The sequence below is a fragment of the Musa acuminata genome, chromosome BXJ1-7 (genome assembly GCF_036884655.1).
Source record: "Musa acuminata AAA Group cultivar baxijiao chromosome BXJ1-7, Cavendish_Baxijiao_AAA, whole genome shotgun sequence".
Taxonomy (NCBI): domain Eukaryota; kingdom Viridiplantae; phylum Streptophyta; class Magnoliopsida; order Zingiberales; family Musaceae; genus Musa; species Musa acuminata.
The window spans coordinates 40,316,202-40,337,225 of NC_088333.1; the positions used below are offsets into that span (position 1 = coordinate 40,316,202).

The following is a 21,024-nucleotide window of genomic DNA, read 5'->3' on the forward strand; positions in this document are numbered from 1 at the left end:
GATACGGGACCCCTAGTTTGGGTGCCATCAAGGATGACGTCACACCTGAAACATTTCAAGGCTCGAATCGGTCCGCTCGGCCTCTGCGCTTCATCCTCACCCTCGAGTCGGCCGAGTCGAAAGCGAGAGCAGAGAAAGATTCCGTGAGTGGAATATTGTATGAAGGAAAGAGCAGAAGAGCAGCTTTATACCCCATCTTTTTGACGGCAGAAAAGCCACTTGCGACCCCGGTCTAGTCTTTGCCTTCGACCCCACGCACCCGTCCCCCGTCGATTCCAGATCGACGGCGCTTCCACGAGTCCCATGCGCCTCCCGGGCCCGCCACCCGTGCCGGGTCTTGTGGGGTGAGGTTCCGCTGTCTCGGACGGGACAGGGGAGCCAAAATCCATGGGCGGGTCAGCTCCCAACGCAAGCAGCAGTTGAGCGCTACTGACACCGGTTGGCTGCCCTATCCAGCGAGATCGGACATTGGTTTCAAGGCGGGTGAGGTGAGGAGGAGAAGGTTCAGAAAGCGAGAGGAATGGAGAAGGGTGCTCCAAATGCGAAAGCTTTTCGCTGTTGTCAAAGAGGGGAAGGCTGGTGGAGGTAGGCCCCGCTGGAGAGGGAGGACCAGGAAGGGGTGGCCTGGTGTCCCCCTCGCGGCCTCGTCCAAGTGTCCAAGATCTAGTCTTTTGTGTCGTTTCTTCCCCACGACTCTCGACTCTCGCTTCTCGCCTCTCGCCTGATAGGTGGAGAGAAAAACAGGTTCTCTCTTGAGGTCTTTCGCGTGATCGTGCCAGCAACCTGTTTCTTGGACCTCATCTCTTTCCGCTGCCTGTTTTCGTTCTGGGAAGAAAGGGGGGACCTTTGGTGCTTCTGCTATTTCACCACCAGTACCAGGTAATGGTGATACTGTAAAGCTTTTCCCACTGCGATTACCAGTTCTTTTTTGTCTCCCCACAGTCTGTTCTTGATCATTTTGGCGTTGCTGTTCCTTTTTTCTTCAGTTATGCGAGAAATTTGGTATGTTTTTTCTGTTTTTTTTTGCTTGCTAGCTTCTCTTTCCTTGTCGTGTTGCTTCCGGTGTGATTTAGTCTCTTCTGAAGCTGATTATTCTGGGTAAAAGTTGAAATCTTCTGGAAAATTCCATCCGTGAGGCTCAAAAGAATTTTCGGGTTTTTAGTCTGTTCTTATTCTTTCAGTTTTGCTCTCCTCGTCAAAATTTCTTCTATGGTTCCGTTTATTCTTGGAAAGATGTCACCTTCAGAAACGCTTTGTTACTGCAACGAGAGTAGGAACGCCAATTTAAATCTTTTCTGATATGCGAAACAAAAGTTCTTAGCGGCACAGATAATCTAGTTCTTGTGGTTTCTGGTGGAGATGGGATAACACTTGTTTGTTTCTTTGCAGCTTAGGAGAGATCTAGTAGAGAGTACAGGAGACCAAGAGGAGGAAGGTGGAGATGGGGAGAAAGGGGAAGTGGTTCAGTGTTGTGAAGAGTGTCTTGATTCCCAACTGCTGTCAAGGAGATCATGGCAAATCCAAGCATTCCGATCCACTCCCTACAAAAGAAGTGGAGATTACTGCTCACGATGCTGCTCAACCACTGCCACTGGCGCCCATCGAGGGGGATAAACTGACAGAGAAGGGGGATGAACAGAGCAAGCATGCTTACTCTGTGGTGGCGCTTGCTAGTGCTGTTGCCGCAGAGGCTGCAGCTGTCGCCGCTCAGGCTGCAGCAGAGGTTGTTTGCCTCACCACCTCAACAACTAGGCTTGTAGGTGAACCGAGAGAAGAGGTTGCAGCCATCAAGATCCAGACTGCTTTCAGGGGGTATCTGGTAAAGTTTCTTGTTTCTCTTTTTCCTCCATTGTCAAATGTACAATTTGTTTGGTTTCAAAATTCCTCCCTGGGGACAATGGTTGAGCTGTGCTATCATGCATAGGAAGAAAAGGGAAAGTTTTCTTGTTATTTATTCACTTTCAGATGAACTGAACTGCCTTCTGAATGTCATGCAAATATCACCTTATCTGAGAATCATGGAATCTTGACACGCTATTATTGTTCACTTTATATATTTAGGGTTTCTAATTTTGATAACTTCCCTACTTTAGTTTGAGTTTGCTCGTGGTAAATGGTCATCCGTTTGGTAAACTGCTTTGTGTTTATTAGACTTGTTTTGCCTAAAGTAAGATCAGCAAGATATTGGATTTTCATTAATTCTTTATTAACCGGATAATGGCAATCATATAAAGTTAATTGCTCAAAATGTGGCTTAAATAAACATATGACTTTTTACATATGGCTTTTTACAGATCTCAATGGCAAAAGATCTATATGGTCGATCCCAAATAGTTGGGACTTACGGTTTTATTGTTGTTGTGCTTAAAATGTATGGTATGCACATTGGCATATAGTACAAAATTGTGGGCACATTATGTTGGAAAACGTCTATTCTATGTGCTATTTTTCACTTTAGTTATGCATGCCAATTTGCTTGACAAATTTTTGTAACGGTATAATCTTCTTTTAAAACAATGCAAGAAAGCATCAAGTTACCATGAAATGTAAACTATTACTCGTGTATTCAAAGACAAGGCTAGTTTACTCCGAGTGCATAGTTCTGCCACATGTGCACAAGCATCAAGTAATATCATGTACTTATTTAGGGTTTACCAAGACCTATCCATTCTAGCATGAATGAACTAGTTTGACAGTGAATGAAGGCCATTTTTTAATTTCTCTTTTGCTATCTTATGCTGATCTGTTATTGTTGACGATTTGAACCATTGTCTTTTATTGAAAATTTTGTCAAGGCAAGAAGAGAATTGCGAATTCTGAGAGGACTGTTTAGGTTGAAGAGACTAGTTGATGGAAATGCTGTGAGGTCTCAAACCTATAACACCTTACATTGCATGCAAAAAATGGCAAGAGTTCAGACACAGATACGTGCAAGGAGGATCAGAATGACAGAGGAAAACCAGGCTCTCCAGAGGCATCTGCAACGGAAATATGAAAAGGAACTAGAGAAAGTGAAGGTGAGTGTGCATTTTATGTTAAAATCTCATATAACACAGCTCTTGATGCTCAGAAATCTATGATATCTGCATGTTTTCTTCGAAAAAGCTGTGTAAACTTGTAAGATCTAGGAAGGAAATTAATTTCACTATGCTACTTCACAAGAGTGAGGACTTGCATGTTAGGAAATAACCACATTAGTTTCAAATAATGCTACTTATTTACTCTATTCTAATTCTGAACCTTTTAGATGGTATAATACCTTCATGTATGGGGGGTGAACAACCTTGTATCTAGTTTGACGATTGGGCTAATTAGGCCTGAAATTTAACATTCCCAAACCTACCCGAAATCTGCTCTATTTCTTGATTGCAACGGGAATCTTTCCCCCATTTCTGCATTATCCAAGCATAGGATCCCTAGTTCCCACTTTGCCAACCCCATTATTCCTCATCGTATAGAAGAGAGAGGAGATGACGCGCGAGAGAGAGAGAGGGCGGGGGGGGGGGTGGGGGTGGCGCGGGGGCGGGGCAGGTGTTGGGGTTTTGTCGAGAGAAGGTAAGAAAGGGATAGGAGTCGAGAGAGGGAGAGGGAGATGGGGTAGGCTAGACTATATTCTAAGGGTGAGGGTTTGAATCAGGTTTGTGTCAGGGTTCAGGTCTGTGCCGAACTGCTTCTTGCATTGTCAAAATCCAGGTTTCCTCAAATAAAACCTGAACAACCATGAGCTGGGGAAAACCCCACCCCAATTAGGTCGGGTTCCATTCAGCACCGCATGGATTGGTTCCAGTCTTCCACCTTTACTTGTATTTTGTTTGGTCGATAATGCTCTCAAACTATCTTGGTCCCATTTTAATGGTAAATTTTGCAATGTAGCAATCAATTAACTAGTTAGTCTCTAAAAGATTACATTCCACCAAGACAATTAGCTAAGTGCTTATCAAGTCATTCTTTCGGTATCTTGTACAGGTCAAATTTAATGTAATAATATGCATTGTAAAGCTAACTGCACAAAATAAACAACTGCGGCCATAGTAATTTAGTTTGTACATCCACTGCTAGTAAGTTATACGACATAATTTTGGAAAGAGAGATTTATCACTTGCAATGATTATGCAGTTATCTTAATGATGATATGTACAATTTTACATATTTTACAAATCTACGTTGAGGTACCGTGACTGTTATCTATCCATGTGTTCTCACATTTCACATCTCCTGAACCTGTATTGCTGTCTTTTCATCCAAACTGAATTTGCCATATTTTGACTAATGGTTAATGTTGAAGTACAGATCGAAGAAGAATGGGATGATAGTCTTCGGTCCAAAGAGAAAATTGAAGCAAATCTAGTGAACAGACAAGAAGCTGCTGTAAGAAGAGAAAGGGCACTAGCTTATGCATTTTCTCATCAGGTAGTGGCCATTTCAACTCCTTAATGCATATTCATTATCCTTGCTATTCCAGTTCTCAAGTTTCTTCATTGTACTAGCATGATGATTAACTATATATTAGGTATTATTTGATGTATTTTCTTTCCTACTAGTATTTTGTACTTTATTCTGTACTGTAGTAATGATTTCATGCATTTTCTGGCACAGTGGAAGAGCTCTTCCAGATCCTTGACTCCAGCATTCACCGACCCAAGGAATCCGCAATGGGGTTGGAGCTGGTTGGAACGGTGGATGGCAGCAAGGCCATGGGAGAACCACAGGATAACAGAAACCAATGATCATGACTCCATAAGGAGTGCCACCTTCAGTCTCATCGGACAAACAATGAAACGGCGCGACACTAGCTTGGAACGCACCCCATCAGCAATTCGGAAATCAAGCCGACCTCCCAGCCGCCAGTCACCCATGACACCACAATCTAAGCCACGGTCCAGAAAGATATCGCTGAGTCCAAGAGGTGGTCGACGCTTGGTAGATGAGGATGCGAGGAGCATGGTCAGCTTTCAGTCTGAGCGGCCAAGGAGGCACAGCATTGCAGGATCATCAGCGAGAGACGACGAGAGCCTGGTGAGCTCACAGTCCATTCCGAGCTACATGGCATCCACAGAATCAGCTAGAGCCAGGTCCCGGTTCCATAGCCCACAAAGTGACATGGCTGACACTCCGGGGAAGAGATCTATTTGCTCAGTAAAGAAACGCCTTTCTTTTCCTATGGCTGACGATAACAGTATATCATCTCCTGCAGCAAGGATTAGGCGCTATTCAGAGCCTCCTAAGGTAGACATTTCCCCAGTGAATAACGAGGAACAATCAGTGGAGAATTGAGTTAGTTCATAACCTATGGGGGAGTCTTGGTGCTATGCCCTGTATGTATGTGTGTGCACGTCATTGAGAGTTGGGTTCATTGTTGTTGATATGGCTTGTTTGTAGCCTAGGGTTCTTAGCTTTCTTGTGTGTGTGTTAGTGAATGTGCTTTGGCTTTTGATTGCAGGCACAAGCAATGTGTGGGTTGCCTTGGATGTTGCTTGTGAGTCTGTCAGAATCTGACTTGATGTTGTATCCATTGCTGAAATGTTTTCTCCAACATCTGTTTCCCTTCCCCTTCCCCTTCCAGACAGAGGAGTCTTTTAGAGATCCCACTATCCATGAGTGTCAACTGTAAGAGAACCAACTGTTTGGCTCAATATTTCATTGGCTGGTGAGCATTTAGGAACCTACATTTCTGAAGCTGGTTCACTTCATAAATGCTATCTGCATGCTTCTAAGAGATGCTGTTGTGGTTATGAAGCAGGAGACACACACTGACCTCCCATGTCTTCCCGGTTGTTGGTTTCCTACATCGTTGCTCCAAACTAATCCATCATTGTAGCAGATGGACAGAGCAGGAAAGGCCATACAAAGACAATAGAAACTCCAGAACTTTTTCTTGTGGAATACATGAAGGCTAATAGTTTGCCATCTGATACTGTTTTATTAGCAAAGTGAACCTTTTGCACTTCTGTAAAGAGGAATTTAGGCCTTAAAAATCCTTGAAAGCATGCTTTGTGTGTCAGAGCTGTTCGTGATCGTTCTCTGCCATTCATTTGTTTGAAGAGCTGCTTCAGAGTTCAAATTACTTCTTTGCTATCAGTCTTTTTCGTCCAAGAGAAGTTACAGTTTCCATGAATCATTCCTCATCTATCCCTGCTATTTCCTTGACACTCTCGACCAGATTGCTATCTGGCCACCTGCCTGATTCCCATCAGTTCATCACAGTTGAGCAGCATGTTTCATGGAGACATCCAAGAACCATGCTGATATTGTACCTACGATGAACCATACCGGTGGATAGCTAAATGATGAACACAGCCGTACGATCAGCACAAGATCCGTAAACTTACTCACCGGAGAACCAAGTCGATGCAGGCAGCAACGACGCTACCTGCGCAGCAGATGACACCGCCGTCATCTTCCCGAACAAAGCGGATTCAGGACGGCAGCGATGTCATCTCTCCTGCGAAGGCAGCACTCCGATGCGGAGTCCATCCCTTCTCTCTGCCAATGGTTTCAGCGGGATGGATCATGGATGGCATGACACTTCACGGAGCTCAGTCTTCTGCAGTCAGCAAGCATCAGCTGCGATGTGTCTTCTTCTCATCGATTCGTGCGTGCGATTGATTGGGCACAAGAGAATGAGCGAGTGGGGGGTCGTTAATTATTATCATTAAGTTTAGTTTTAATTTTGTCTTATAGTTCTAATCATGTCATTAATATCTCAAGGTCGGTGGTAAGTGACGTCAGCATTTATGTCTTCTTCTCCTACCTTTGTCACTGCTCGAGCGGTGGTGAATGCCTCTCTGACAGAGCTTCGGAGAGGTTTCTTACTGCCACCGCCAGCGATGGCAACCTTCTGCATGTGCTCCCCTTCCTTGTCGCCCAAACAAAAGCGAAGTCGCAACAGATCTCGTGGCCATCATGAGTTAGGGTGAGGAATCCATCGCTCTTTTGTGGCCATCATGAGAATGTCAACTGTCTTCACTGCCCCCACCACTCCCTCCCCTTCCTTTAATTCCCTGCCTCCTTTGGATCTCACTGCGAGCCACGGCGAATGGGGATCTCGACCTTTACAGGCATGTCGCCGATGCTGTGGCTGCTGCTGTCGCTGTCGGTTCAGCTGAGATGCGGGCTGTCGGCGGACCAGGAGAGCGACCGGATCGGCCAGCTGCCCGGTCAGCCCGCCGTCGCCTTCGCGCAGTACTCCGGCTACGTCACCGTCGATCCCCGCCGCGGCCGCGCCCTTTTCTACTGGCTCGTCGAGGCCCCGCCCGCTGCCCAGCCTGCCCCCCTCGTGCTCTGGCTCAACGGCGGCCCCGGATGCTCGTCCGTCGGCTACGGCGCTTCCGAGGAGATCGGGCCCTTTCGCATCCGCCCCGATGGCTGGACTCTTGACGTCAATCCTTACGCTTGGAATAATGGTGATCATGTTTGTTCGTTTGATCGACTGATCGGTCGAGTTTAGGTTTTGATTTGTTCCTCGAACTGGTGGTTGGTTTTGCAGTGGCGAACTTGTTGTTCTTGGAGTCTCCTGCGGGCGTCGGCTTCTCGTACTCCAATACATCCATGGATCTGTACACTGCTGGTGACATGAGGACAGGTTGTGATTACATAATGGCGTGATCTTATTGGTAATGAACAATTTAGGGCTATTTGATTTCAATTTTCTTGATCTTTGTCATTAATTTCATTGTAGCGATGGATGCATATGCTTTTCTGGTGGGCTGGTTTCAGAGGTTTCCTCAGTACGAGGACAGAGATTTCTACATAGCAGGAGAGAGTTATGCAGGTATTGACTGGGAATGGATCTCTTAGCATTCAGCAGTGTGTTGAGGAGATCTCACTTGAGCTATTGTGGTCTCATTTGATTTCAGGGCATTATGTTCCTCAGTTGTCCCAGCTTATCTACAGGAGAAATAAAGGGATTCAGAACCCCTTCATTAATTTGAAAGGGTTCATGGTATTATTCAAAATCTTCATGAAGTGCATTATATTATTCATTCACATATATATATTGATATAATGAATGTGTGTGATTTCAGGTGGGCAATGCTGTTACTGATGATTACCATGATTATTTGGGTACATTTGAGTACTGGTGGACGCATGGCCTGATCTCCGATGGCACCTACCATGATCTGAATGCCACATGCAATCTCCAATCCTCAGAGCATCCTTCGGTTGAGTGCGTGAAGAACCTCAATGCAGCCACTGCAGAGCAGGGCAATATCGATCCCTACAGCATATATACTCAACCTTGCAATTCATCTAGGTCTCTTAAAAGTAGCCTAAATGGTCGCTATGTAAGATCTCTAGCACCGCAACATTCCTTGTCTTGCAAATCATATAGTACGAATATGGATGTGATAGTTTGACAGCTATATGCTTTTATTTTTGTCATACGAATCTTGCTAGTAAAGCTAAATACAACAACAACAACAACAAGGCCAGTAGTCCCAACTATTTGGGATCGGCTACATGGATCTTTTACCGTCATTGAGATCCGTAAAATGCTATATGTTTAGTTAAGTTTAATGTACTTAAATATTTATTTATAGTTTGTATTAAAGTCTTTAGGTCTTCCTCTACCTCTCCTCGTACCACTAACGTTAATCATTTTATCTTTTCTGACTATCGTATTTAGAAGTCTTCGAAGGCTAAGTGCATGCTTAAAATTGGTAAAGATTGATCCAAAGGCAAATAGGCAGATCAACGTCTGTGCACTTTGAATATCAGTTTTGTTCTCAATTATATTGCTCTTCATGGTTTGTTACATGTTTAGTCTATATACATGCTCAAATATGAACTTTGGGCCATCACACATGTTTATATCCCTTATCTCTCATCTGTACTATTCAGCCTTGGATGTCAAGAGCATATGATCCCTGCACTGACAGATATGCCAAAGTATACTACAATCGTCCTGAAGTGCAGAGAGCGCTCCATGCAAATGTTACAGGAATTCAATATCCTTGGGATACATGCAGGTTTTTCATATACCATGAATAAAATTTGATTTGTCTGACATTTTTCTCGTGAACATTCAAATAGTGGTCTTTGATTCAGTGACAACTGACATTATATGTTTACCTTCGTCGTCAGTGATATTGTAGGAAACTATTGGGCAGATTCTCCTAGGTCCATGCTACCTATTTATCAGGAGTTAATTGCAGCTGGTCTAAGAATATGGATGTTCAGGTACATATTCTTTCTCACTACATAATTTTCTTGCATCTAGTCTTGAGATTAATTCCTAAATTATCCAACCTTATCTGGTATGTGAAATATATTTATACCAGTCACAGGCTTTACCAGGTACCAAACTTTGACTAAATCAATAGGAAAAGTAAATTATTTAGTCTGATTGAAGATGACAGTTGCCGAGTTATATATAACAAGTAGATTGAAGCTTGCTTTACTTGGAACATATGTAAAACTGAGGTGGGAACTCATCTGAAGTATTTTATTCTTTCTTTTATCTTAGAATGTTAGATATCTATTAATTATTTCAGTTCTATATATTTAGCAAGAAAAAAGCTCCTTATAATACTTAATTCAGGTTCTGTATGACAGACTGAAAAGAACTAGCTACTTTCTCTTAAATCAGCTTGAAAATCCTTCTGTATGCTGTTTAAGGTTTTCTACAATAACAACGTTTTTTTTTCCCTTTTGTTTTGACAATTCCTATATGTCAACATTCATTTGTTGAACATAATAATTCAGTATCGTTGATAGCATTTGGTGTTTAAATTGCAAAATACAAGGATGATTAATTGAAATATATTATGTATATGTGTATTTAGCAACTTTCATTGAAGAAATCTGTCAATAGAACCCAAATGGATCTATCTTTTCATTCAAGAAAGTTTTTATAAGACATAAAACCTGCCAAATAAATTTTATTTCATGCTTAAATTGGAAGATGCTCGTACACAGGACTGCACGCAAACTCTTCTCTTTTCTGTGGAACTAGTGTTAAAATTGCAACTTTAAAACTATGTTCCAGGTATATTCCTCAGATCCTTCCCACAACGTCCTACTTTTACCAGCCTTCTGTGATACTGCAGATCACCATCATATATTCAGTACTGACTGCTGATAATGTGCACTTTGGCAGAAGTGCTTTCCATGCTTTTGAGATATATGTTAATTATATAAGAATCATCCTTTAGAATGCACATATGATGAGTGGTTGTAGCTGTAATATTAGTATGATATATATCCCTTGCCAAGAGAATATGCAATACATGGACTTTTAAAATCAACCTACTGATTTAAGATAAAAAATTCTTGTCCCTTCATGCGGAAGTAAAATAAAAAGAAGGAACTTTAAAAGCTCGAATACTATGGGAATGGACAACATATTTTAATCATGATACCAGCTATGACAAACCAATCACAAAATATCTCCTTGGTGCTAGATAAGAATGAAGCTAATTTCATGATCAATAAGATTCTTCAAACTGCTTCTGAAGTGTTAATTTCTTCCATCTCTGCTCCTGATGGTTACATTGATTTTATCTTTTTCATGTTCCTCATTCATCCTGTTGCTACTCCATGTGCTTCCTTGGCAGTGGAGACACTGATGCGGTGGTACCTGTGACTGCAACTAGATACTCCATTGATGCTCTTAACCTCCAAACCCTAATAAGTTGGTATCCTTGGTATGACAAAGGAAAGGTCAGTTGGGAAAAATCCTTCTTTACGATGTTCATTCTGGCACCAACGTATACTTGAATGAATCCATCTAATTACTAATCAAGATGTTTTTTCTTTCAACTCTATGCTTCATTGTTTGACAGGTTGGTGGATGGAGCCAAGTTTACAAAGGTTTGACATTTGTGACGATTATGGGAGCAGGGCATGAAGTCCCTCTTCATCACCCTCGGCAAGCTATGATACTATTTAGACAATTCCTAAAGAATCGCCCCATGCCAAGGTAAACCACAGAGCATGACAGACTAGGCAATCATACATAGAAGATTAAGCGGAGCAAATCTGCAAAATCATAGAATCCATGATTAATATATTCGTTTCACATCATAACTCTTTTGATTCGATTGGTACTCTTCTTAGGTTATTGAAATTTTTAGCAACCAATGTACCATCAGGTGTCAATTAAGGTTGGCCAGAAAATAAATACTAGGCACAGCGATAAGTGGTATTACATTTGTATTTATTAGCATGTCATGAAGAAATCTTATCTCTCAATGGAATTGCACTCGTCGATTTACTGTATGAAACATGCTGCCTTTATTAAATTTCTACTGGCAACTCCATCGTTTCTCAGAAAAATCATACCATTTGATGGATCAAATATACCGTGAATCATCTGCTTACATGACTTGACAGATGACTTCCCTGATACCAGCAAATTGCTCATAAAGGATAAAGGTATATGATAATGGAAGAAAAAGAAGGTTGATGGTAAAAGGTGAGAAGAAAATGTATTTATCCTACTATGATTGATTTATTAGTTTTTCAGAAACAAATTCACTGAGAGTCCATTGCTCACAACTATAATGTCCTTTTATGACTGTATCATTTTATTTCCAAGAAGTTTATATCATTAGATACCCTAGACATATGATAAGAAATATTCTGAGATAACATATGTGTTGTTTGTTAATGATGCATGATATGATTTTGGGCAATGTTCATATAACACGAACTATATAGCTTACAACAAGGCATTGAGGCACAGGGTCTCAAAGGATATTGGATTTATCAAACTAGTTGAATAGGCTTTTTTCCTATCACCCTCACAAGCAGCTTAATCTTGCTGTATCAGTTGCATATGTAAGAAACTGGCACATCAATATCAAAATGCAGCAACATTCAATATGTAATTTCTTACTATTGTGCTTGGTTGTGTCCTCGGATACACTGTTGTTGTCACTGCAAACAGTAGTATTAGTTGCAGTCAATTCATTGCTGTTTACTTCACAGTTTCTCCAGAACAAAAACTACAATCACCAGTTGGAGGAAGAAATAATTTCTCACTTTATTCAATTTATAAAGTGCTTGTCAATGTTTCATTCACTGTATCCTTTATAATTTCTCATTTTGATATGATTAGGCATTGCAGTTGTTTGGATGAGCATATTATGGCAGGGAAGTTGATGAACCAACTCATAAGCCATTGCTTACCTTTATTCATGAAAGCAGATAACGCATTGAATTTGAATCATTATGCCACATGATTTGAAGACTGAAACCAAACACTTCTTGTCTACCTAAATGTGTTAGATAAGATAACATGATATGTTACTGCTGATGAATGCTCATTTAAGATGGAATTCTCACCTTATTAGCCAATTCTTTTTGTTACCCTTCGAACGTGACCTGAAGCGCGACCCGCATGGTGATTAGGGGGAGACATGGGCTCCTGTGGGACCCAGGACATGTGGTCATCCAAGTGGACTGTGACGCTTTCTTACGCTAAACCGCCGGAACACCGCAATCCGGCTACCGTATCAGACCGGATGGTGTGACCTACTCGGATCTCGTACCACTGTGTCATACGCCCGGTAGTTCGTTGCACGGGGTCCTTCTGTGGGACCCATTTAATGGGTCAGTAAAGGAGCAGGTAGGTGCGTAGGTTGACGGGTAAGTCTTTCGCCAAAAAAGGAAATTAAAATAAGAAGAAGAAGCCTAGGTTTTTCCGGTTACCCTTTCTGGCCTGTTTTGATTTCTTCGATCTACCGATCTCGCGGTGGAATGGCGAGGGGAAGCTCGCAGTCGCAGACGGCGTCGTCGGCGGGGGGTGGGGCGCGGCCGGCCACGGTGGGGCCTCGTGGGACGCCCGCGGCGGCGGCGGGGATGCGGAGGCGGAGGCTGGGTGGCGGCGGCTCCGCCGGGGGGTTCGGAGGCGGAGGCGGAGGCGGCGGCGGGGGGAGCAACATGTTGCGCTTCTACACCGACGACGTCCCCGGGCTCAAGATGACGCCCACGGTCGTCTTGGTGATGAGCCTCTGCTTCATCGGCTTCGTCACCGCCCTCCACGTCTTCGGCAAGCTCTACCGCTACCGCTCCTCCGGCGGCTCTTGATCCGCCTACCCCCGATCTATTGGCCTACGCCGGAGGAAACTTTGTAACAGTTCGTGATCGCTTACCTTTTGTCTTTCCGCTTTTTCATTGATTCTATCTCGTGTTGTTTTGATCTGAGGGTTTGAAGAAAGAGTACTTCCGAAATGGAGCCTCATCTCTTCGTAGGCTCTGATCTTTTGCACCAAGCTTATCTTTCCTGTTCTCGCATTAATTTGCTCATATATTACATTGCATGTTCTCTTTCTGAGATTGTTCATACATATTTCAGCTCTTTGTTCATACACATTGTTCATACATATACAGGCAATAGATTGTTCGTGCATATATCAGCTCTTTGTCAATTACATAACACTCGTTGATGACTAAACCTTAAAAAAAACATGTAAATCAAGCATTTGATGATTCGTAAAAAGATATCGAATGAGGCTTTGAACCCTCAACCTTCGCAAATGGGGTTTCTGCCTCAAATTGCTCGGCCGAGCTAATTTTACCTTTGTGCCAAGATTAGCTGGGCACTGCTACTATGGAAAAGAAAGTGATATCACCCTGGATTGTCTGAGGGATCTTCTCGAGGCCTCATTTTGGAGAGTATTAATGAAGCTGAAGATAAGATTCAATCCATATAATTGGAAGACAGAGAGATTAATTGAATAAGAATTAAGATTATTTGATGGATGACAATGACTTGATTGTGTGTGTGTTTTTTTTTTCGGTTATTTCCTCCAAGTCCTCAAGAACCTGATAAAGTTTACAAGGTGAGGAGCATTTGCTAGCTCTAGCTTTTCAGAGCGGAAAGGGCTATAGACGGCTTAAAATTCGGAAATGTAGGATAGAATTGGTGACACTAATAATATTCTGACTTCAAGAACTCAATTCCAATGATATAGTCTAAAGACGTTTACCCTTCCAAACATGTTTGGTAAATGGGACTCAGTATTGAGTTGTCTAAGGATGTTAGCTGGATTGTTTGATTCACTCTTTCGAAGATCCCTTATTTTGGACAAGCTTGAGATATATATTAGGATGATGGTTTTTATTCATCTCCAATCAGCTATGGCAGTTTGTGATTTAAATGTTGGCTTAAGACTTGATTCTCTATAGAGTTTCTTCTTGCTTCTTGTTGGATGTTGTTTTAGATATGAGCATTGTTACATGGACTTCATGCCCAAACCCACAATCTGTGTTGTATGTGTATCTTCCTTGTGCAAGTCATTCATTTATCAGACTCTTAAACTAGTCCAGTATTAAATGGTATACCGATAACCACTGTGGCTACACAGTAGCTACTATATTCTGGCTCAGAGAAAAGAGTAATTGCAATGCTTAATTTTGGCTGTACTGCTTCAATAATGTTCGATCTGGGTCCACTCAGGATGTGGGCTGTAAGGCACTCGGTGTCCTATTTCAAATGCACCGCTGGAAGTTTGTTTGGCATGCCAAAGAAAGATAAGATGTTTTATCATCTTGTTAGCAATCTGATTGGCGTACAATTTCATGAAAACCTTTTGAAAGTTAAGGAGGTTTAAGTGGCTTTTAAAATCTGGTGAGTTCAAGGATCTTGAGAGGCCATATTGCCCATGCTTGCAAATTTGTCTAGAGTCTATGTTCCATTTTCTAAAAGAACCGGAAATTTTTGTTCATTATATAGTTGGGTGTTGTCGAAAAGTTGTAAGGCACACTTGTCATGTTAATGTTTTAGTCACTACCCGAAGAAATTTATGCTTACTAATCTTGGAAAGCTTCAAAAAAATTGAAGTTGGTGATGATCTGACCAAACAGTTTGCTTATATCTGACTCATCAATATTATTCCATACAGATTCGTGGAGATTGGCAGTGAAATGTTCATTACTGTCGAATCGGTACTCAGAAGAATACCATTTTCTTTTGCCAATTTTGATCCAATTTATCTTCCTACAAATTTCATCACCTTTTTACTCATTTCTAGTCGTTGCTGTCGAAGTAGATATAGCTATTAGTTCAAAGTAGTGATCTTGCAGCTAAAATAAGCAATTGCTATCTTCATGATAATATAACTTTTATATTCCAAGCGGTATATGCATGTTATTTATCTTTTTGATTGTTGATATGGAGTGGAGTGCCCAGAAATAGTTAACTGTGAGATAGTATTCTCTGCTTAGCTACCAATATGGTCAGAAGAACTCTCTTATGCATGGATTCTTGCTTCCTAATATATCCAAAGGTATCTCTTTATGTTTAGTTTTCATATAGAAGAAAACTTTAGTGGATCATATTTCTCTTTAGTTAATATGTTACATTCAAACATCCTAAGAACTTGTTGTTGTTGTGTTACATTCAAACAAAACCATCTTCAAAATTGAACAAAACTTGGAATGAATCCTATAGACTGTTTCAGATGTTTAATGCAGTCATTATTGCATAGCATGATGACAAAAGATAGTTGTTCATCTTTTACAAGTATAGCTTTTATGATGCTGAGTCTGATCATACTATCTTTGCTTGACTTGAGCAGTATATTTTCCTTTGGTATGAAGTGAAGTAGATTTGTGTGCCATGTGATGACAATTTGAACTGCTGTTGTTTCTTCCATTTTTTTGTGCTTCCTAAAGGCTCTCCAGAATAGTATATGCATATGTCAAGAGGGTTATCATCATCTCTAAAATGAGAATATTTATTTGAATTAAAAATAGTTTAAGTATATAAAATAAAGTAATTAAAAATTATATATATTGTTAGAAAATATTATTCTTAGTGTTCGTCTTCTAAGGCTAATTATCTATTTTAATTAATTATTTTTAGTATCTCGATATTTATATTTTTAAAATTTATATTAGGATCTTTATATTTATATAAATAAAATAATTAGATCTTAATATTTTAAAAAATATATTAAGATCTCTATATTTATAGAAATAAAATATTTAAACTTATTTTTTCTTATGCTTCTATCTTATTTCAATTTATCGTTGAATATATTCGATATTTTTTATCAATTGAATCGACAATATGAGAAAAAAAATACAATAAAATAAAATAATTTAAATTTTAAAAGTATAAAAATTAAAATGTAAGGGATAATCTTTAATTGCCCATTGTCATTCAACATGACTCACCTAATAAAAATATACTATGATGGAGTATCTATCATGCATCAGATTGTTCGAGTTGTATCTCGTCATGCATCTACGTCAAATCTATTACAAGATGGGGTGCAGAACGTTCTGCACCCAATGCCTTGAGCCTATGCATCCGAGCAATGGAACCGCATCAGCCGCCTTTGTTCCCCGCTCGCTCCGTCGATCGCCCCCACAAGCTCGGAAACAACAGCTCCCCATTCACAGTGCTCGCCTCTCTCTCCTCCGCCGTTGTCGTCGTCGTCGCCGTCGCCTCGCACGCCGCTTGGTGGGCCAACAAGCTGTCCTTCCTGCTTCCACCGCCAACTAACCATATCATCCTCCCGCGGGCGAATCGATTTTGAGCGAGGCGTTCGTTTACCTGGCGAAGAGGGTGCCGCAGTGGCACTCGTACTCCCGGGTGCCGCAGATCTTGGTGTGCGCTTTCCAGTCCGCCCGGACGGCGTACTTCTTGGGGCACCGCTCGCACTCCCACTTCTTCTCCCCGTGCTTCCGGCTGTAGTGCTTCTTGATCCCCGTGAGGTCCCCGAGCGCCCGGGACGGGTCGTGGTACACGCAGCTCGCCTCCGGGCACACGTACACCCGCCGCCTCGCCCTCGCCGCCGCCTCGTCTGACGACGCCTTCTTCGCCGCGAAGTTCCACGGAAGGTTGTGCCCGCGGCGGTGTATCTGGAGGTTCTGATCCCGCCGGAACTCCTTGCCGCAGACCTCGCAGACGAAGCTGCTCGCTGCCAGCAGCGTCCCCGGCGACAGCGCGATCACCTCCGCCTCCGGATCTGCACCGCACCGGAACTGGTAAGCTTTTAATCGATGAATCGATCAAGAAATCGAGAAAAAGACAAGGGTTTTGCCTGGGGTTCCCGGAAGATTCCTCTTTCGCTTAGGCCTCCGATCGATGAGAGGATCTCGATCGTTGCTGGGGTTAGGGTTAGGGCTCGGATATGGACTAAAATTAGGGTTCGGGATCTCGTCCGACACCATCTTCTACCCCTCTCGACCTCCTCTCCTCCTCTTCCTCGTGAATGACTTCCTCGGTGGAAGACGACGACGACGCGGCGCAACGGAGGCGTCGCTGTGGGCGAGAGACACGCTTCTGTTGTGGCACACCGGTAGTGGACGAATTCCGAATAGCTGACTGGTCACCGTGAGTGGGGCTGTCGGATGTGACGGGAGAGAGCTGAGAGATCGACACGTCAGGTGATACAGCTGGGTCAGTTCTGTGAACGGATGAGCTCGTGTAAGATTCACAATAAGAAATCACATAAAATGGAAGCCGAATCAACTAATTAGGCGACCTCCCATTTGTCGATGTCTTGGACCAAACCAACACATGGGCCTATGTCTGTTTGGGTCATGTCGGAATCAATTAGAGTCAATGTAAATGTTGATCGCATGTGTAGACTTTGGCAGGGTGCGAATTGATTTGACGAACTATTTGAGATCAATTAGAAATTATTTTTATTATTAATCGATTTAAGATTTATGTTCATATGATGTGATATAAATCGTCACATATTAGAATGGTTTATTATAATTAAATAAACCATGTTAAATTGACAAGTTAGAGAAAATTGATGTGATTGAAAAATCAATTGAAATTTATACGAAGAATCACATAACGAAAATTATAATTTGCAATCGAAGATGTGATTGAAAAATCAATTTAAAGAATCAAATAGTGGAAATTAAAATTTCCAATCTAAGATCTGACTGAAAAATCAATAGGAATGCATGAGAATCAAACAATGAATATCCAAATAAAAGCAGTAAAGAAACGGATTGATGGGTTTGACGAGAGAAGGCTCAGGTGGGCCCATTCGATTGATGAGGTGAAACACCACGTGGTGGCGGAGCCCACCTCTCCCTCCTCGACTTCAAGACGCGTAGTAGGTGTCCTTTCCTTCGTTTCCCTTCCCCCCCCCCTCTCCTCACAAATCCTATTTGATCTCCTCTCGCCCTCTCGATTGCAATTCTTCCCCTTTCCCCTCTTAGAACAGTCACTCAATCTCATCGCCTCGACTCTCCCTTCGATCTCGTGAGGAGACGGGATAGGGATGGAGGTTCGGAACGTGGACAACGCGTCCGCCCCGCCGCCATCGCCGGCGCCCTCCTCCAAGCAGCCCAAGCCTCCGCCTAATCCCGTCGACACCGCCTCCGTCTCCCAGAGGTCCATCCGAACCCTCCCTCCCTTTCTTCGTTCCTCTGAATTGTTTCTTTGCTTTATTTAGGGGTTCTTTTTTATGATTAGATCGGTTTCCGATTGACGTTTCTCTTCGCAGGCTTCAGAAGGAGTTGATGGCTCTTATGGTGTGTTTTCTTCTCTAGTGCGTAATTTTGTCGATCTCTTTATTCTCTGTAGATCGAACATGATATGTTGTCGTCATAGATTACAAATGATGCAAAGGCAGATTTAAATTCAAGTGTTGCAGCATCTTTCATGTAGTTTTAGTTTCGTGATATGGGATGTATGAATTTGTTGTTTGACCGATCGATCGATCGATCGATCATTACTTCCAATAGGAACTTGGGAATCCTCCTTTACTTACATTTAATTAAATCCCAATCCCATTAGGGTTTCTTTCTGCATTTGGTTTCGCATTGTTGTCGATGGCTAAAACTCCTGGCCTTCTTTGTTCTGGTCTGTTATCAATTATCAGGATGCTCTATGTTGGTAGTGCCTGTTTCTGCTAACTGGATCTACAAGTTCTGAAGTTGCTTATGAAGCTTATGATAAAGGCTAATCATGTTTTGAATTGAAATCAATTTGATCATTTAAACATGAAACATCAAAATTTTGTTATACGGATTAATATTTTCTTTGCTTATTATTCCTATGGGTAATGCTATATGGATTAATATGTTCTCTTTGTGTGTGACCCTCTAAGAACATCTAATTACTATCTGGTACATGCTATTTGCAGAAGAGAACCCTTTGCGATGAATTAATTTTCTTTAGCATGGATTTGGAGACTCAGTAGATTACTTTTGCGGTTTTGAGTCTTCCTCCAGTATCAATATTCCTATGTCGGTATCTGATAGTTTTTTCGATCCACAGATGAGTGGAGATACTGGAGTATCAGCATTTCCTGAAGGTGAAAATATATTCTCTTGGATTGGTACAATCGAGGGAAGCAAGGGAACTCCTTATGAAGGCTTGTCGTACAAGCTTTCTCTGAAGTTCCCGTTGGACTATCCATTCAAGCCACCACTGGTTAAGTTTGAAACTCCATGCTTCCATCCAAATATTGATCAATGTGGCAACATTTGTTTAGATATCCTTCAGGTACTCTGCTGTTTTGCAGTACTATTAGGAAACTACTACCATGCTAATGCGGTGTGCTATACTTTTTACTCATGATATTTCCTGTGCTCCGACCTAGGAAATGTGGTCGTCCGCCTATGATTGCAGAACGATCTTGTTATCTATACAGAGCTTGTTAGGAGGTAAATTGGATCTTTTTGATGATATGTGATGGCACTTTCTCGTCTAACCGGATGTTCTATCTTGTTGATTTTGGATTATTTCATTTGACAGAACCCAATAATGAGAGCCCTCTCAATTGCTATGCTGCAACACTGTGGAGCAATCAAGAAGGTTTATATGTTTTCTCTATCCTTGACTTGTTACTACTATTCTTATCCGTTTTCTCAGCACTCCATTATATACAGCACAACCAAACCTGTGAAGGAAATGCATTTTGAAGTTTTGAGCAATGAGGTTTTTTTTTTTTTTTTGGGATATATTGTTGGTGAACATTCGGAGGTAAAGTTCTTCCTAAGAGGTGCGCTGTCTCTGATTGCTGAAATTCCGTTAAAAATGATATTGTCATTTCTTTCGATGGGATCCTTTTCTGTGCTTGTCAATAGTCGTCTGTTAATTTATCTTCCCGTAACACGCATGGTTAGTTTATCTAGAATCGCTACTTTGGTATGCGCTCGACCTGTACTCATGTTTCTTTGTGCTAACAGATTACAAGAAAATGGTGCATAAGCAGTACTCCAGTGGTGGCGAAGCATTAGAAAGCTGAATGTGACTCCATCATACGACTGTAACACCTGAACAGTTGGAGCGAGACTCCTTTCAGACCTCAACAGTACATTTCTCGTTATTTCTTCCTTTTACTATAGACAACTGCCTATGTATGCTTCTTTCTTTTCTCAGTCTTTCAGTCTGTAAAATTAAGGAGACCTCGATTTGATGTTTATAAGCATTTGGGAGAAGTATCATACAACTGATAAGGTGGTTGGAAGTCATACCATAATTCTAGCTAGTTTTGTGTTTTGACTTTTGATCGATTGCTTTTCTCATATCAGAAGTTGTGCACTTGATAATTCCAAATCTTTGAAGAGGTGAGGCATAGCAAAAGTGTATGGGTTGTCAGCAAACCCATACACTTTTTGTTCAAAACAAACCAACGGTTTCTTTTAGTTCATTTCGGAGTATCTAAAGTCATTGAGACACTGTAAGCCTTCTTCGACACCAAGTCGTTGTACATCGCAATCCATCCGTCTCTTTACTCTTAAAGCTACAATCCTTGGGTTTGTTCATCCCAAAGCTACAATCGTTAGGATGACTTGGGTGGCCGACATGGAGTAGCCAAAAACATCATCCTCAAGATACTATCGACATGAAGAAATTTGGTGAGCTTCGATCCAAGTAAGTATACATTCGTCTCGTCTCACCTTCAGGTGGCATTTGGTCCTCGATCGACTGGCAAACAGAGTTGGGATCCGCAAGAAATTTACTTCATGTGTTTTTTGTTCATGAAATTGAGAAATGTGGTGTTCTTTGGAAAGATGTTTGTGATTTCTAACGAAATTGAAATACCACTAATTCTTTCAAAAGGGTACCGAGAATGAAACTGAAAGCCAATGCCA

General features: G+C 41.7%; 5 protein-coding genes across 12 annotated transcripts; 4 read left to right on the forward strand and 1 right to left on the reverse strand.

Moving 5' to 3' along the window:
• The first annotated feature begins 312 nt into the window (after positions 1-312).
• LOC135585051 (protein IQ-DOMAIN 3-like) lies at positions 313-5,533 on the forward strand. 2 transcript variants are annotated; one of them, XM_065193088.1, is made up of 5 exons: positions 313-879; positions 1,390-1,819; positions 2,796-3,017; positions 4,291-4,410; positions 4,597-5,533. In XM_065193088.1, exons 2-5 carry the CDS (start codon positions 1,442-1,444, stop codon positions 5,272-5,274), a joined length of 1,398 nt encoding a protein of 465 aa, XP_065049160.1. In that variant the 5' UTR covers positions 313-879; positions 1,390-1,441; the 3' UTR covers positions 5,275-5,533. The 2 variants fall into 2 exon arrangements, with proteins under 2 accessions (XP_065049160.1, XP_065049161.1); XM_065193089.1 differs by having other exon boundaries at positions 874-1,002.
• Positions 5,534-6,769: 1,236 nt separating this feature from the next.
• On the forward strand, positions 6,770-12,511 carry LOC135585056 (serine carboxypeptidase-like 27). Of its 4 annotated transcripts, XR_010515241.1 has the most exons (11): positions 6,770-7,403; positions 7,487-7,582; positions 7,679-7,771; positions 7,857-7,942; positions 8,025-8,285; positions 8,842-8,969; positions 9,085-9,180; positions 10,557-10,662; positions 10,785-10,921; positions 11,335-11,416; positions 12,355-12,511. XR_010515241.1 is itself a non-coding variant. In XM_065193086.1 (10 exons), exons 1-10 carry the CDS (start codon positions 7,037-7,039, stop codon positions 11,975-11,977), a joined length of 1,416 nt encoding a protein of 471 aa, XP_065049158.1. In that variant the 5' UTR covers positions 6,770-7,036; the 3' UTR covers positions 11,978-11,992. The 4 variants fall into 4 exon arrangements, 2 of the variants coding, with proteins under 2 accessions (XP_065049158.1, XP_065049159.1); XM_065193086.1 differs by lacking the exons at positions 11,335-11,416; positions 12,355-12,511 and adding an exon at positions 11,932-11,992; XM_065193087.1 differs by lacking the exon at positions 12,355-12,511 and having other exon boundaries at positions 11,335-11,937.
• A 55-nt stretch (positions 12,512-12,566) lies between these two features.
• Positions 12,567-13,276, forward strand: LOC103992570 (protein transport protein Sec61 subunit beta). The gene has a single exon (XM_009412327.3). The coding sequence runs from the start codon at positions 12,703-12,705 to the stop codon at positions 13,030-13,032; it is 330 nt and encodes a 109-aa protein (XP_009410602.2). The 5' UTR covers positions 12,567-12,702; the 3' UTR covers positions 13,033-13,276.
• Positions 13,277-16,066: 2,790 nt separating this feature from the next.
• On the reverse strand, positions 16,067-17,242 carry LOC103992571 (zinc finger protein BALDIBIS). The gene is made up of 3 exons (XM_009412328.3): positions 16,998-17,242; positions 16,508-16,922; positions 16,067-16,436 (listed from the first exon to the last, which is right to left on the reverse strand). Exons 1-3 carry the CDS (start codon positions 17,125-17,127, stop codon positions 16,280-16,282), a joined length of 702 nt encoding a protein of 233 aa, XP_009410603.3. The 5' UTR covers positions 17,128-17,242; the 3' UTR covers positions 16,067-16,279.
• An 807-nt stretch (positions 17,243-18,049) lies between these two features.
• LOC103992572 (uncharacterized) lies at positions 18,050-20,456 on the forward strand. Of its 4 annotated transcripts, none has more exons than XM_009412330.3 (6): positions 18,050-18,313; positions 18,426-18,453; positions 19,202-19,429; positions 19,527-19,590; positions 19,682-19,741; positions 20,116-20,456. In XM_009412330.3, exons 1-6 carry the CDS (start codon positions 18,201-18,203, stop codon positions 20,172-20,174), a joined length of 552 nt encoding a protein of 183 aa, XP_009410605.2. In that variant the 5' UTR covers positions 18,050-18,200; the 3' UTR covers positions 20,175-20,456. The 4 variants fall into 4 exon arrangements, with proteins under 4 accessions (XP_009410605.2, XP_018684975.2, XP_018684974.2 ...); XM_018829429.2 differs by having other exon boundaries at positions 18,202-18,313; positions 18,395-18,453; XM_065193085.1 differs by having other exon boundaries at positions 18,240-18,313; positions 18,426-18,470.
• The last annotated feature ends 568 nt before the right edge of the window (positions 20,457-21,024 follow it).

Coding starts and splice junctions, on each gene's coding strand:
- LOC103992571 (XM_009412328.3), bottom strand. CDS start 17,127: ATGGTGTCGGACGAGATCCCGAACCCTAATTTTAGTCCATATCCGAGC. Junction 16,923..16,997: donor GAATCTTCCGGGAACCCCAG/GCAAAACCCTTG, acceptor GGTGCGGTGCAG/ATCCGGAGGCGGAGGTGATC. Junction 16,437..16,507: donor TGCGGCACCCTCTTCGCCAG/GTAAACGAACGC, acceptor CGGTGGAAGCAG/GAAGGACAGCTTGTTGGCCC.
- LOC135585051 (XM_065193088.1), top strand. CDS start 1,442: ATGGGGAGAAAGGGGAAGTGGTTCAGTGTTGTGAAGAGTGTCTTGATT. Junction 1,820..2,795: donor CTGCTTTCAGGGGGTATCTG/GTAAAGTTTCTT, acceptor AATTTTGTCAAG/GCAAGAAGAGAATTGCGAAT. Junction 3,018..4,290: donor AGGAACTAGAGAAAGTGAAG/GTGAGTGTGCAT, acceptor GTTGAAGTACAG/ATCGAAGAAGAATGGGATGA.
- LOC103992570 (XM_009412327.3), top strand. CDS start 12,703: ATGGCGAGGGGAAGCTCGCAGTCGCAGACGGCGTCGTCGGCGGGGGGT.
- LOC135585056 (XM_065193086.1), top strand. CDS start 7,037: ATGGGGATCTCGACCTTTACAGGCATGTCGCCGATGCTGTGGCTGCTG. Junction 8,286..8,841: donor GTAGCCTAAATGGTCGCTAT/GTAAGATCTCTA, acceptor TGTACTATTCAG/CCTTGGATGTCAAGAGCATA. Junction 10,922..11,931: donor AAGAATCGCCCCATGCCAAG/GTAAACCACAGA, acceptor TTTACTTCACAG/TTTCTCCAGAACAAAAACTA.
- LOC103992572 (XM_009412330.3), top strand. CDS start 18,201: ATGGAGGTTCGGAACGTGGACAACGCGTCCGCCCCGCCGCCATCGCCG. Junction 19,430..19,526: donor TTTGTTTAGATATCCTTCAG/GTACTCTGCTGT, acceptor GCTCCGACCTAG/GAAATGTGGTCGTCCGCCTA. Junction 19,591..19,681: donor TATACAGAGCTTGTTAGGAG/GTAAATTGGATC, acceptor TTCATTTGACAG/AACCCAATAATGAGAGCCCT.